At 41.2% G+C, this 13,735-nt stretch overlaps 1 protein-coding gene across 1 annotated transcript in view; it reads left to right on the top strand.

The window, feature by feature from the left end:
- Positions 1 to 282: 282 nt before the first annotated feature.
- Fyttd1 (forty-two-three domain containing 1) overlaps positions 283 to 13,735 on the top strand; it is a 30,025-nt gene continuing 16,572 nt past the window's right edge. Inside the window, exons 1-2 of the mRNA XM_027412829.2 lie at positions 283 to 480; positions 6,194 to 6,322. Coding sequence (XP_027268630.1) covers positions 378 to 480; positions 6,194 to 6,322 — 232 coding nt within the window. The 5' untranslated portion in view covers positions 283 to 377. The remainder of the gene's footprint in view (positions 481 to 6,193; positions 6,323 to 13,735) is intronic.

The raw sequence follows: 13,735 nt of genomic DNA, 5'->3' as shown, positions 1-13,735 counted from the left end.
GGAGAACAAGCAGGGCCAGGCTAGCGTTATCAAGTTAGGTGTCCCAGGCGCTGGGGTCCGGTCGCTGCCGCTGGTGCGGATCGTCCAGGCGCTAGGACAGCGGCTCTCCACGGCGCCAGGGACTGCGGCTCTGGAGCGGAGCCCCAGGCCGACAAGGGCCGCTAGGGGCCAGTTGCGCGTAGGCCGCTCTGGCCCTCCTCCGCTCGCTCGTCTCGGTGGCCCCGCTCCCCTCCCGCTGCCGCGGATGGGAGGGTGAGGACGCAGCCAGCGCGCGTGCGCGCTCCGCGCTGCAGCTAGTCTGCGTGCGTGAGTGGGAGGCGGCGGGCCTGCGACTCTGGCCTTCCCGGCTTGACTGCTCCGACGCCGCATCTCCAGTCATGAACCGGTTCGGCACCCGGTTGGTGGGAGCCACGGCGACCCCGCCGCCGCCGCCGAAAGCCCGCAGCAATGAGAACCTCGACAAAATCGATATGTCCCTGGGTGAGGGGCCGGGGCGGCCGCGCCGCGGTGGGGGAGGGGGCGGGAGTCCCGGTGGGGGAAGGGGCGGTTGGCCGCGGTTGTCGGGCGGGTTTGTTCGCGCGTGGGCGGAACCCGCGCGGGGGACCCCCCCAGGTGGGGCGGCGGAGACCCGGGCGTGCCCACCCCCCGCGGGGTAGGGAGGGGCCGGGCCGAGGACTGGTGTGGCCGCGCGGCCCGCAGGGTCGGCGGGTGCTGTCCTTTTCCCACGCGGGACGAGGGCCACGGTTTCCCTTGGGCGTGTGCGCAGCCCACCGCCTTTTCCTTACGAAGGGTCTTAAACCCGGCTAGGGCTGCGACCGGCCGCTGCGAGAAGGGGGTTTGCCTGGCGTGACTGTGCCCAGACTTACGCCTGGGACCGGAGATTTCCAACCGGCGCTCTCCTGGGAACGCCGGGGGCGGGGACGCGGTCCCGGAACGGGCGCTCTGAGCATCGTTAAGCGTGGACCATATTGCTGTGTTGTGTTAGGTGTTTACTGAGTGAAGCATGTTCCCAAGCCGGGTTTCAAAGTTAGCCAGTTGGGGGCGGGGAGGGAGAGATGTACGCAGATTGCTGAAACGTCAGGTAGAACGAGGGGTACAGCGCACCTAGTCAAAAGGATTCCGTGGTTGCTGTTGATTGTGTAAAAAGGAAAATAATAATAAAAAGCATGATGATTGTTTTTATTTTCGTTAAATAAAATTCAGATCCACCCAAACGAAGGCTTCTGTTTGACTTAGCGGGTCCCAAAGTGATTCCATTTTTGTAGAATGAAGTTGCCTGCTTTTTCCGGGTCTTTGCTCCCCACCACCACCCCTCTTTGATATATTTTTAAAAATGAAATAACTGACTGCTGAATTCAAGTGTGACCTTTTCTGAGGATGGTATTTAGGGTAATACTGTGCCTGGAAACATTGTTTTGCTTGCTATTTCTTTACATCCGTGTTACGTTTTATGTTAATTGGGAAAGTTTTTGATCAGCAGCTGAGAACGCTTTCTTGGTTTCTAGGGTTACCTCAGATCAGAACCTAATGTTTGAATTAGAAAAATCGTCAGGAATATGTTTGGCCTCTAGTCTGATGACACTGCTGATCAGTAATAAGCTAAAAAAAAAAAAAATGAGGACAGCTTTTGAGTGATAGCCGTCAATCCGTATAACTGATGTTGGATGCTTACAGGCAGCTAGGCAGTGGACTAAACATTTAATATACATTTAATTTCCTAATAAACTCACAAGCTTTGTGCTCCTAGTGATAGGTAATCTAGAGCTATACTATTTCAGCGGGCCCCTGCTTCTGACACTTCTAACCACATAACTGTGGATAAATTACTTGTTAGTACCTTTTGTCTAAAAAAGTGATGGAGGGGGCTAGAGAGATTGGCTTGGTGGCTAACAGCATATTCTGTTCTTGCAGTGGCCCAAAGTTTGGTTTCCAGCACCCACTTTTAGCAGCTTGGCTCATGACTTCCTGTTACTCCAGTTCCATTCCCTCTTTTTTCAGCGGCCATAGACACTGCTCACATGCACAAACCTACAGTCACACACACATAATTAAAAATAAAAGTTTAAGAAAGGTGACTGTTACTACCTAGAGATAGTTGGTTCTCTCCAGCCAATAGTTCCAGAGATTAAACTCAGGTCATCATGCTTTTGCCCACTGAGCCATTTTGTGTTTTGAGTTAAGGAAGGGTGTGTGTGTGTGTGTGTGTGGTGTGTGTGTGTGTGTGTGTGTGTGTGTGTGTGTGTGTTGCCTGTGGATGCCAGAAGTTGGCATCTGGTGTCCTCTTTAATCTCTGTCTACCTTTATGAGTCAGGGCCTCTAACTGAGTCTGAAGCTTGTCCATCTGGCTAACCTGGCTGGCCAGCATGTTATCAGAGGTCTGTGTCTGCTTCCCCGGTGCTGGGATTACAGGCCCAGCTTTGTATATAGGTGCTGGGGATCTGAACTGAGGTCTTCGTGCTTGTTGGGTAAGCATTTTACTGACTGAGACACCCCTCTATTCTTTTTGTATTTTGTTTGATAATTAGGACATCAGTTAAAGAGGGCTGATTCTTTTCAAAATAGAAGAAAAGTGCTGTGGAGAGCTGGAATAGAGCTGTCTTTTCCTCAAGAGAGTAGGTCAGTCTTCAGGTGCTTTTCTTTTAATCTTAGAGGTTTGTGAGGAAGAGATGGTTAGTCTTACAAGGTCTGCAGAAGTTTTAGAATCTGCATCTGGGTGTGACGAGACACACCCTAATCCCATCAGAGACGTTCAGGCAGACAGATCTCTGAGTTTGAGACCAGCCTGGTCTATATAGCAAGTTCTAGGTCAGCCAGGGTTTCATAGACAACTCCTCTCCAAAAATTTGGCTTTCATTTATTTATTCTTTCATTCATTTATTCTTTTTTTTTTTTTTACTCTGTTGGATTTATATGAGAACTTACGTAGATCATCTACCAAGTTAACTGACATTGGCTCAGTTTCTTACTTTAAAAATTAATATTGTAACCCTTTTTTCATAAGATTGCTGTGAGAATAATTGAATGCACTGTAATTATCTCAGACACATGAAGATTACCCTGGAAGAAATGTTTTTCTTTTGTTAAAAAAAGAAATGATGTATGTGTATGGGTGTTTAGCCTACAAATGTCTGTACACCACATGAGTGCCTGGTGCCTGTGGAAACTGGGGAAGGGCGTCAGATCCCCTGGAACTTGAGTTATAGCCCATTATAAGCTGCCACGTGGTCTCAGGGAATTAAACCTGGGTTCTCTGGAAGAGCAGCAAGTGCTCTTAACTGCTGACCAATCTCTAGCCCCAGAAGAGACTTTATAAAGTAGTTCATTGTAATGGATATTTTATCTTCTAGTACTTACCCTGTGTACTCATTGGGTAAGAGAGGCCATTTTCTCCTTTCATGCCAAAAGATTTTGTCTGAGGACTTAGATAATAAAATGTTTTTATATTTTTAATTTTTAGTTGTGGCAAGAATTGTGTTATACACCAGTAATGCAAGAGGATCATGAGTTTGAGGCTAGCCTGGCCCAAAGTGAGACCTGGTCTCAAGTTAATTTCAGCTGTATACATACGCTCTGTGTAAAAATTACCCTACTATGCTGGGCAATATACCTTTAATCTCAGCACTTGGAGGTAGAGGAAAATAGAATTCTAAGTTCCGAGATAGCCTGATCTATGAGTTCAAGGCCAGCCAGGGATATATAGTAGGACCTTGTCTCAAAAACAACAAAAAATTATCCTAGTAATCAAAAACAACACCTTCCTTGCTCTAATCTCCTGACCAGATTCATTGTTTGGGTATATTTTCAAAACTTTGAGGTTGTGGATGTCTACTGGAAAGTAAATAGTAGCCTATTAAGGGAAAACAATGTTTCCTGTTTTCTACTGAATGAGAATTTAATAAATTCTGATATTTCTGAAACCTTTTGTTTAAACCTAGCGTTATGGTTTAAATTAGTGTCTCCCAAAGGGCCCCTAATTGAAGTTCCCCAGCTGGTGATGGAATCATGAAGGCAGTGATACCCTCAATGGATTAGACATGGATAGGTTCATAACTGAAGGGGTTATTTAGGAGAGGTAGGACCTAGTTGGAGGAAGTAGGTTACCAAAGGCATGCCTTTGAAGGTCAGCGCCCTCTTCTCCTTTTCCAGGAAGTCAAGAGGCAGTCAGCTTTCCCTTCCATGCCCTTCCCTCATGATGTTATGTATCACTACAGGCCTAAAAACAATGGGGCCAAGTGACCACAGATGGAATGAAGCCTCTGGAATTATGAGCTCCGTCCCCCCCAAACACCTTTCAGTGTGTGTATGTGTGTGTGTTTCTTCAGTGGAGAAATGTGGCTAACACAAATGGTTTTTAGTGTCTTTTATTAAGTGGTAGTGAGGATCAATCCTAAGTTCTTAGGAGTGCTTAGTGTGGAGCACTCTACCACTGAGCTATACCTTCAGCCCTTATGTTTTTACATTTAGCAAGCTATTTTGCAGTTGGAGATTGGTATCAAGAAAACAACTATGTACTTTGAAGTACTTTAAATTACATGTATTTTTGTATATTTGTGTGCATGTTGCTGTATTTAGTCCAGAGAACAATTTATGTGAGAAATAATATAAATCATGTAAAAAATGATCCTTATAATCTCTTGTATTTCCTTCTCTGATTTAGGAAAAACTAATTATATTGACATCTCTATGGTTAAAGTTATTTGGAAAAACTATTGGAATAGCCTTTAGCTTTAGTAGGAAGTTGTTGACAGTGCAGTTTCTTTAGTTATTTGCATTGTCAGTCATCACAATTAATATTTGGCTTAGGGACTAGAGAGTTTTCCTTCCTTCCCTTTCCTTCCTTCCCTCCTTCATCCTCTCTGTCTTGAGATGGAGTGACATTATGTAGCTAAAGCTGCCCTTGGAGTTACAACAGTCCTCCTGCCTCACTCTGTCAAGTGCCAGGATTACAATTGAATGCCACCACACCCAGCTGTGTTTGGATATTTCTTCCTTTTTTTTTTTTTTGACACTTATTTCTTTGGGTCTGGGCTTGCACATCACAGCATGAGTAGGGTATGGAAAGGTATGGAAGTCAGAGGACAGCTTGTGGGGACCAGTTCTCTCCTTTGGCCATCAGGCCAGGAGGTAGGTGCCTTTATTTGCAGAGCCATCTCCCTGGCTCAGATATTTTTTGAATGAGTGTATTGTTGGCTTCTAGTAACCTTTAGCACTTAATAAGAATTTGAAATATATTTAATTTTCTCATCTTTTACATTGTTCACTGTGGTATTAATACAGTGTGATGTTTATGAATTATTCTGAGGTAGTTTGATGGTGTGTTTGGAATAATTAAGCTTACAGAATTAGAGAGGTCAGAATAGAAGTAATTATGAATGACTTTGCTAGAGGAAACAGAATCAGAATACAATACCTTTATGATGATACTTGTTAATTTTGTTGGTATTTGCTTGCCTGTTTCCATAAATAATTTAAACTATTGAGAATGAGGACTGTCTCACACTTTTGTTTCCTTTACTTACTTACACTTGAATTATTTGCCTAAAGTGTACACACAATAAATGTTTTCTGGATTCAGGTGAATTTAGAAATTTTGTCTTTTGAGGTCTTTATTGCTATTTTTGAGTTGGTTGGTTGGTTGGGTCTTTCTGAGAGCCCAAGTTTGCCTCAAACTCAGTATGTAGTCAAAGCTAACCCTTGAACTCCTGATCTCCTGCCTCTGCCTCCTTTTGCTGGCACTACAGGCACGTGCCACCATTCCAACAGCAAGAGTATACATTTTCTTGTTTGTAGTACTAGATTTGAACCCAAGGCTTTATATGTTCTAGGCAAACACTACTATTGAGCTAAATCTACCTGCTGTCCCATCTCCCTGGCAGAACTCATTAGTTGGTAGATCCTCTTTTCTCTGTTGATCGGAACTTTTGCTACAGAAACTTTTTTCAAGCATTTCATCAGGTACAATGGCTGATTGAAGCTTGGGATGAGGGAAAAGGATTGGAGTTCAGGTAGGCTAAGCCATATAGTAAGTTCAAAACCAGCCATGGGTACACACTGAGGCTGTCTGAAAAAGCTAAGATAATAATAATGGGGACTAAGTTTAGGAATATAGGAGAAATCTATTGACTATAAAGAGCCTGAGCAATTTATTCATTATGTCAAAATGAAAATAATTATGGCATTCCCTCTTTTGTAGATGATATTATCAAACTGAATAGAAAGGAAGGAAAGAAGCAAAATTTTCCAAGACTAAATAGAAGACTTCAGCAAAGTGGTACCCGGCAATTCAGGATGAGAGTACGGTGGGGAATCCAGCAGAATTCTGGTAAGTTTTAAAAAGCTGTTATTTATGAATTTATAGTGTAATATGTTCAGGGTAGACTTAAACCCTGGAAGGAATGCATCAGTACCACTTTGTGATTTTTATTTACTCTCAAATTTTTGTTTAGGTTTGAAAATGTGATAAAAAGAAATATGTCCTAAAATAGCCGATTGATATCCTTAAAATACTAAGTTGTTTAAGAGTAATCTCAGTTTATAAATAGTTTAAATTAGATTTAGAGTTTGGAATTGCCAAAGGTCATATATGGAATCAGATCCTGTGTCCCTCCCAGTGACAGTCTGATGGATAACTGACTGACCTCAGCTAGAGTTTGTCCAGTGAAAGAGCAAGCTGTACCACAAGATAACTGACTCTATTGAGGGACAGCTCTATTACTAGAAAATTCTCAGTTTGAATTAAAGCATGTCTAAGTATAGCAAGAACAAACTCACTTTGTAAAGGAGAATGCTATTCTGCAAAGAAAATTACTGCAGATTTATTTAGTTAGAGGCAGAGTCTCACTGTGTGGCCATGCTAGCTGTGTAGACGAGCCTGGCTTCAAAATCACAGAATCCGCCTGCCTCTACCTCCCAAGTACTGAGATTAAAGGCCTGCACCACCTTGCCCAGCTTTCCTCCAGGCTCTTTATCTATCTTATCATCCAAGAACTTTATTTGTAAATTTCTCAAAGGTGGCACTAAATAGACTGTTGTAGGTGTAATTAAATAATGTGCATGTATAGTTATTTTTGATAATCTGACAGCTGCTTTACCTATAATCATTTTGTTCTAAAATAGATTGGGAGCAATAATTAAACATATACATTATAAGTTAACTTTTTAGCAATGATACCAGCATCTTAGAATAAACCTTTGTTCAAATAAAAAGAAACTTAAGTCTTTCACATAAAAAACAACTTTTTTGGAAGCTACATCTGCAGTGGCATTGACAATTGTAGACACAAAGTTGGGAGGGAGGGACAACCCCTGTTTCTCAGCCCCTCCCCCACGTCCCACCTCACAAAACCCAGGAACCCATGGAAGAGAACTATTATGAAGTGTGATAAGGATGCTGAGGGTGGCTCCCTCAACTGATTGCTTCTGGTGGGGGTACAAGAGGGGGATGACTCAGTTCTGCTAAAGGGGCAGGCCAGTGAGGGTTTGATCATGTTCTGGTGAATGTATGAATAACCAAGTTGGACTTAGAAAAATACATCTTTTATTATTATTTTTCTTAATTTTAGGAGACGGCACAATGGGGGTGGACATGGAATGACCGGGTAATAAGAGCGAATGGGGTGTATGATGTGAAATTCCCGAAGAATCAATAAAAATTTTTAAAAAAGATAAAAAAAAACAGGGTTAGGAATGAATTTTAACGCTTGTTGGTGGGTAGGAAGGGGTGGAATAAGAGAATCTTACGTGTTTTAACATTTTCTACAATAGATGGAATTTTGACAGAAAATAACTTTGCCAAATTAATCAACTGTTAATTTCTTATTCTATATTTTGAAAAGCAAAAATTAATCTTCAGTTGTTTGAGAATAACATGTTTAACAGGTAATATATCAGCATGTATTCAAAAATATTACTGAGACTGGAACCTACAGGAAACAATGTTCTTTAGTGAGTTTTAAAAAATGTGTTTTTTGTTTTTATTTATATATAGGGGTGTGTGCATGTGAGTGCAGTTGCTGATGGAAGTCAGACCCTGGAGACTCTGGAGCTGGAGTTACATGTGGGTGTGAGCCACCTGACTTAGGTTCTGGGAACTGAGCTTGAGTTATCTGGAAGAGCAGCTAGTGCTCTTAACAGCTAAACCATATCTTTAACCTCTAATAATTTTTTGAAAAGATGAATCTAGTTTGTACATTTTGTGATAGGTATTTAGTTGTTAGAAATAAATATGTAATTCTTTTGATTTAAAGATTCCTTTGCAAATGTTTTTCAATATGCCATGTTTAATGTACCATGATTGTATGTTTATATATTTTGTTTTGAAGTAATCATCTAGAGTTCAGAGTATCCAGAAATAGAATTTATTAATATTTTACATACCTGATAAATGATTTGAACCTGCCTGGTTCTGGAAATGCATAAAGATACAGTCTTACGTTAAGGAGATAATTTCTAGTGACAAATAACTTAGAGAAGATAGAATTTTTAAAATGTCATTGGTGGGCATAGCAATGCATGTCCAGCATTTAGGAAGCAGAGAAAGGAGATTTGCTGCAAGTTCAAGGCCAGCTTAATCTATGTAGTGAGACTGTCTAAAAAAACAACAGCCAAAGTTGGGACAAGATGATAGGAGATAAGTATGTGGGGGTGGGGGGTGGTTACAGTATGGCTCAGCAGGAAAGAGAACAGACTGCTTCTCCAGAGGACTTAGGTTGGATTCCCAGCACTCACATGGTGGCTCACAACTGTCTATAACTACAATTCCAGAGCATCCAACACCATCTTCTGTCCTTGGTGGGCACCAGGTGTGCACGCAGGCAGGCACGCACACGCGCGCACACACACACACACACACACACACACACACACACACACGCACGCACGCACGCACGCACGCACGCATACACACACACACACACGCGCACGCACGCATACACACACACGCGCACACACACACAGAGCAAAGCACTCATACACATAAATTACACTCATACACATAAATTTTTTAAAGATACAATATTATAGACTTCACATAAGAAATTTGTGCTGAGAGAAAGTATGATTTGACAAATAAAATGAGATTTGATTTGATCCATGATGCATAAGAAAAATTATCCTTTTATGGGGTTATCATCTGAGCCTTGAGGTAAATGATATCTAGGGGAAGCTTAGCAACTCCTATGGTTGATGTTGCACTGGGTTAGGCTCTGATGACGGACTAGCTTAAAATAGAAGAGCTGCTGCTGCTATTGGATTGTTGTTACTATCCAATTGGCTGAGAAGAGTTTAGATTTCCACTTGTGGTATCAGTAATGACATTATTTAAGGGAACAGAATAATAGCAGATGGCCATTGGCAGATGATCATAGTATGATTTTGTTGGCTGGAAAACATAATTGAAGTCTTTAACTCCTTGTCTAAAATACTAACTTAGAAACTCATTGAACACTTGTAAAAATAACTTTAATGTCTTGTGGTAGAATCAAACCAAACAACAGAGGTGACCAAAATGTTATCTGGACACCTGTAGAGAATCCTAAAGACTGAAGGCTACGTGAGATGAAAACTGCATTTATATCAAGGCATTGTCATTCTTTCATGCAGATAGACTCTTCCTGAGTCTCTGTGACAAGTGATAATTTAAATTGCCTAAATACAGAATCGGTATCTTAGTTCATGCTTTAAAACATATTATTATGGACTAGGTAGTTTATAAACTCCTAATAAGTGTATTTCTTGGTTCTGGTGTCTAAGTCCTAGATCAGGGTTCCACCAGGGTCAAATTCTGATGAGAGCCTTCTGGGGTGATGCCCATGGACTTCTTGTGATAATGTCATGTGGTAGAAAGGGGTAGAGAACCCTCTGGGGTCCATTATATAAGAGTGAAAGCTCCCGCCTCATAACTTCAGTTATTTCTCAGAGGCTCCTAAAATTATTAAAGCAAAGGATGTATATCTGAAAGAAATTCATGGAAAGGACCAGTATGGGGTTTCAAAAGAAAGATAACTTTTCTATGTCTAGTCTAGTTCTCATGGATAAGAGAAGTGAAAGAATGGTGTAAGTGGATCTTTCTCTGTTCCACCTGCCAGCTCCCAAATAATCACATGGAGACTTCTTATTAATTATGAAAGTTTGGCCGATAACTTAGGCTTGTTTTTTTCGTTTACGATTTTTAAAAAATTTATTATGTATTCAATGTTCTGCCTGCATGTATGCCTGCAGGCCAGAAGAGGGCACCAGATCTCATTGTAGATGGTTGTGAGCCACCATGTAGTTGCTGGGAATTGAACTCAGGACCTCTGGAGGAGCAGTCAGTGCTCTTAACCTTGGAGCCATCTCTCCAGCCCCTTAGGCTTGTTTCTAACTAGCTCTTATAGCACAAATAATAAAAACCCAGAGACAGATATTGGGGTTAAAGCAGAAGATCAGAAAAGCAAAGTGGCCAGAAGCAAAGCAGCCAGCCACTAGCTCTTACCCCCCACCTCAGACCAAAATGGGCGATCTGACTCCATGAAATCCTTCCTTAGACTGCCTTGAGACGGCACTGAGCTCCTGCTTTGTATTCCTCTCTAATGGCTGGGATTAAAGGTATGTCATCCTAAGTGCTGGGATAAAAGGTGTGAATTCTATTTCTCTTTTAGACTGATTTATTTTCATGTAGCCCAGAGTGGCCTTGAACTCACAGAGATCCATCTGCCTCTGTCTCCTGAGTTTTGGGATAAAGGTATGTACCATTACTACCTGACCTCTATGGCTAACTAATGGCTTAGAGGTGTGTGGCTAACTAGTGGCTCTGCTCTGCACTATGATCTTCAGGCAAGCTTTATTAGATTACAAACAAAATATCACTACACTTAGAACTTAAAGTAACCCATTTTTATTAACTTACTTTCTGCCTTGTGGCTTTATTACCATATCTCCATAGTGCCCGTACTGCTCACTCAGCGTCTCCTGTCATCTCTACCCTTCTTCCCAGCATCCTCTGTGCCTGGAAATCACAACACAGTGGAAAGAATAATGAGTATGGGAGCAGTGTTCTATACGCTGACATTGAGAAGTGGAAGAGATTAAAGGGTAGACTCTGAACAGTATTATTTGCTCTCAGGTTTATTCCTGTTAGTCTTGTTTGTTTCATCTGCTGGAAACTATGGTATAAAAATGGATTCACTCTCAACGTTTCTTTTTTGCTTTGCAATTCACTCTTCAGGGGGAGAGATTGAGTGGGAATGAGGTGGGGAGGGGAAAGAACAATCAAATATATATTGAAAAGTAAACTGAAGCAAGATAAAAGTCCAACTCACTCCTGTGTAGTAATTTCAGTTTTTTGTTCCTCTTGTAGTCCTTTATCAAGTTGTGCTTGAGTGTTAGTGTGGAATTTATCCTAAATGGTCTTACCACATTCTCTTCCTCTCTTCCAGTGGGTCTAAGATACTAATAGTAAGCTGATATAATATTATCGGGAATTCTTTGTCATACATAGACTATGTCCGTTCCAAGCCTTACATGATTTATACCAAGTACTTCCATTCACTTTTACCCTCCCCTAGACTTACATTTCTCAATATATTGTGGTCATTCATGTCTTGTAGTTGTTACACTAACCGGAAATTCTTTGTGTCTGCCTTCCTACTCAAATGCTCATTTTCTAACAGCTAGTACAAAGCTCACTTTTTCATCGACCATTTTAGAGCTACATACACCTGCATTTAGAGCATGGATCTGTTCTTCTCTTTGATCATTGTTCCTTGCATTACCTACAAAAGTGAGATGGAAGCATCAGTCTCATTAGGTTCTCATGGAAATTAGCATTTGACAGTACCATGAGCTGTTTTAGTAGTTGACACAAATAAAATGACAAGTCAGATTTTATATACAAATTCACACAACATAATTTAATCTTTCCAGAAGAAAGTCACATATGGTTTAATTAGTCATTTTGTATCTTTATTGCTTTTTTTCTGTTAAAATTAATAGTAGTCAATACTTCTAGGACTGAGAATACCTGAGAAGGAGCATACCTGGACAAAACACAGTTCCCCTACACAAGAATTGATCTTATTAGAGAGGGTGAGACCATGCCATAGCCTCCTGGATGGCAGGAGAAGTGTATTGAGTTTCTGTCCTAATGTGACTCAGCGGGAAGTTATCTACGGATGTGTGGTGATGGGAACTGGACAAGTGCTGCTGAGGGTATAAAATGTGGGGGCAGGAAGGCTGGTGAATGTTCTTTAGTGTCCCATGCACAGGAACAAACCTCGAGAAGCACAGTGACACCTGTAAGAAAAATTCCTTCATTCTCTAGACTCTCCCTAGCTTCCTCTACTGACAACAGTGTCATGCCCACTGATAAAGCAGTGTTCTTATTAGAGGCAGATAGTAAAGGATGAGCTGTGGGAGCTGAAAGATAATAAATTAATAATGATTCACACATCCCATAGCATAACAGGCTTTCCTATCTTGTACTCTGATCTCAAAATTATTGGTAAGAATATCACACATAAAGATTCAGGAGTTAATAAGCTTGGAAATGATTCTATTACTTTCCCCTTAGAGATCCTACAGCAAAGAAAATTATTTTTTAAGAAATTTATGTATGTGAGTGCTCTATCTGCATGTACACCTCTATTTTCAAAAGAGGGTATCAGATCCCACTATAGATGGTTGTGAGCCACCATGCAGTTCGTGGAAATAGGTCGAACTGAGGAACTATAAAATAGCAGCCAGTGCTCTTAATCACTAAACCATCCTCTAGCCCCCAAGATCTATCTCTCTCTCTCTCTCTCTCTCTCTCTCTCTCTCTCTCTCTGTGTGTGTGTGTGTGTGTGTGTGTGTGTGTGTCTGTCTGTCTGTCTGTCTGTCTGTCTCTCTCTGTCCCCCACCCCTGCCATGGTCTCTCTGTGTTGCCCTTGCTGTCTATAGACCAGGCTGGCCTTAATCCACCTACCTGCCTGTGCCTCCTGAGTGCTGGTATTAAAGGCTTGCACCACCACTTCCTGGCTAAAAAAAAAAATTACTTTAATCTTAATTTTTACAATGAGACTTTACAATGTTACAGGTGTCATCTAAGGACTTTCCCCCTAAAAATCAATTAAATTGAGACTGCTCATTATCCCAGACATATTCTCCCCTAAATCAGAATTAACATGAGACTGCCCACCATCAAAGTAGTTACCTAGCTAAATCTCTGAAAATTTCTGGCTGTTGCATTAGGAAATTTTAAAAAGTTGAAGTATTATTGTTGGAAATAAGAAGGTATCATTTAATAGAAATCCCAAGGTTAAAAATACAGAATTACTTGTAAGACTCTAGGTTCAAGCTCAAGTACCAAGAGGAAAAGAAAAGTCTCCAGAAAATAATGCAAATTGTAACTGAATTCCATATAATAGTTTTTTAAAAAGGAAAAGACTATATTTTCTCTCATATGCAGAATCGTGTGTGTGTGTGTGTGTGTGTGTGTGTGTGTGTGTGTGTGTGTGTGTACATACACACATATATATATATGACATGAAAGCAAAGGAGGACTATTTGAGGGAAGGGAGAGGACTTGGGATGTAGTTCAGTGGTAGAACACTTGTCTAGTATAAATAAGACCCTGATTGAATCCCCTGTGCCTCCTGAGTGCTGGTATTAAAGGCTTGCACCACCATAGAAAAAGGGAATTCTACCATATGCTTCTAAAAATACAAGTAAATGCATTCATTTGGTTTTTTTTTTTTTTTTTTTTTTTTTTTTTTTTTTT

Source organism: Cricetulus griseus, chromosome 4, assembly GCF_003668045.3.
Source record: "Cricetulus griseus strain 17A/GY chromosome 4, alternate assembly CriGri-PICRH-1.0, whole genome shotgun sequence".
Lineage (NCBI taxonomy): Eukaryota > Metazoa > Chordata > Mammalia > Rodentia > Cricetidae > Cricetulus > Cricetulus griseus.
This window is presented reverse-complemented; position numbering and strand designations above follow the sequence as displayed.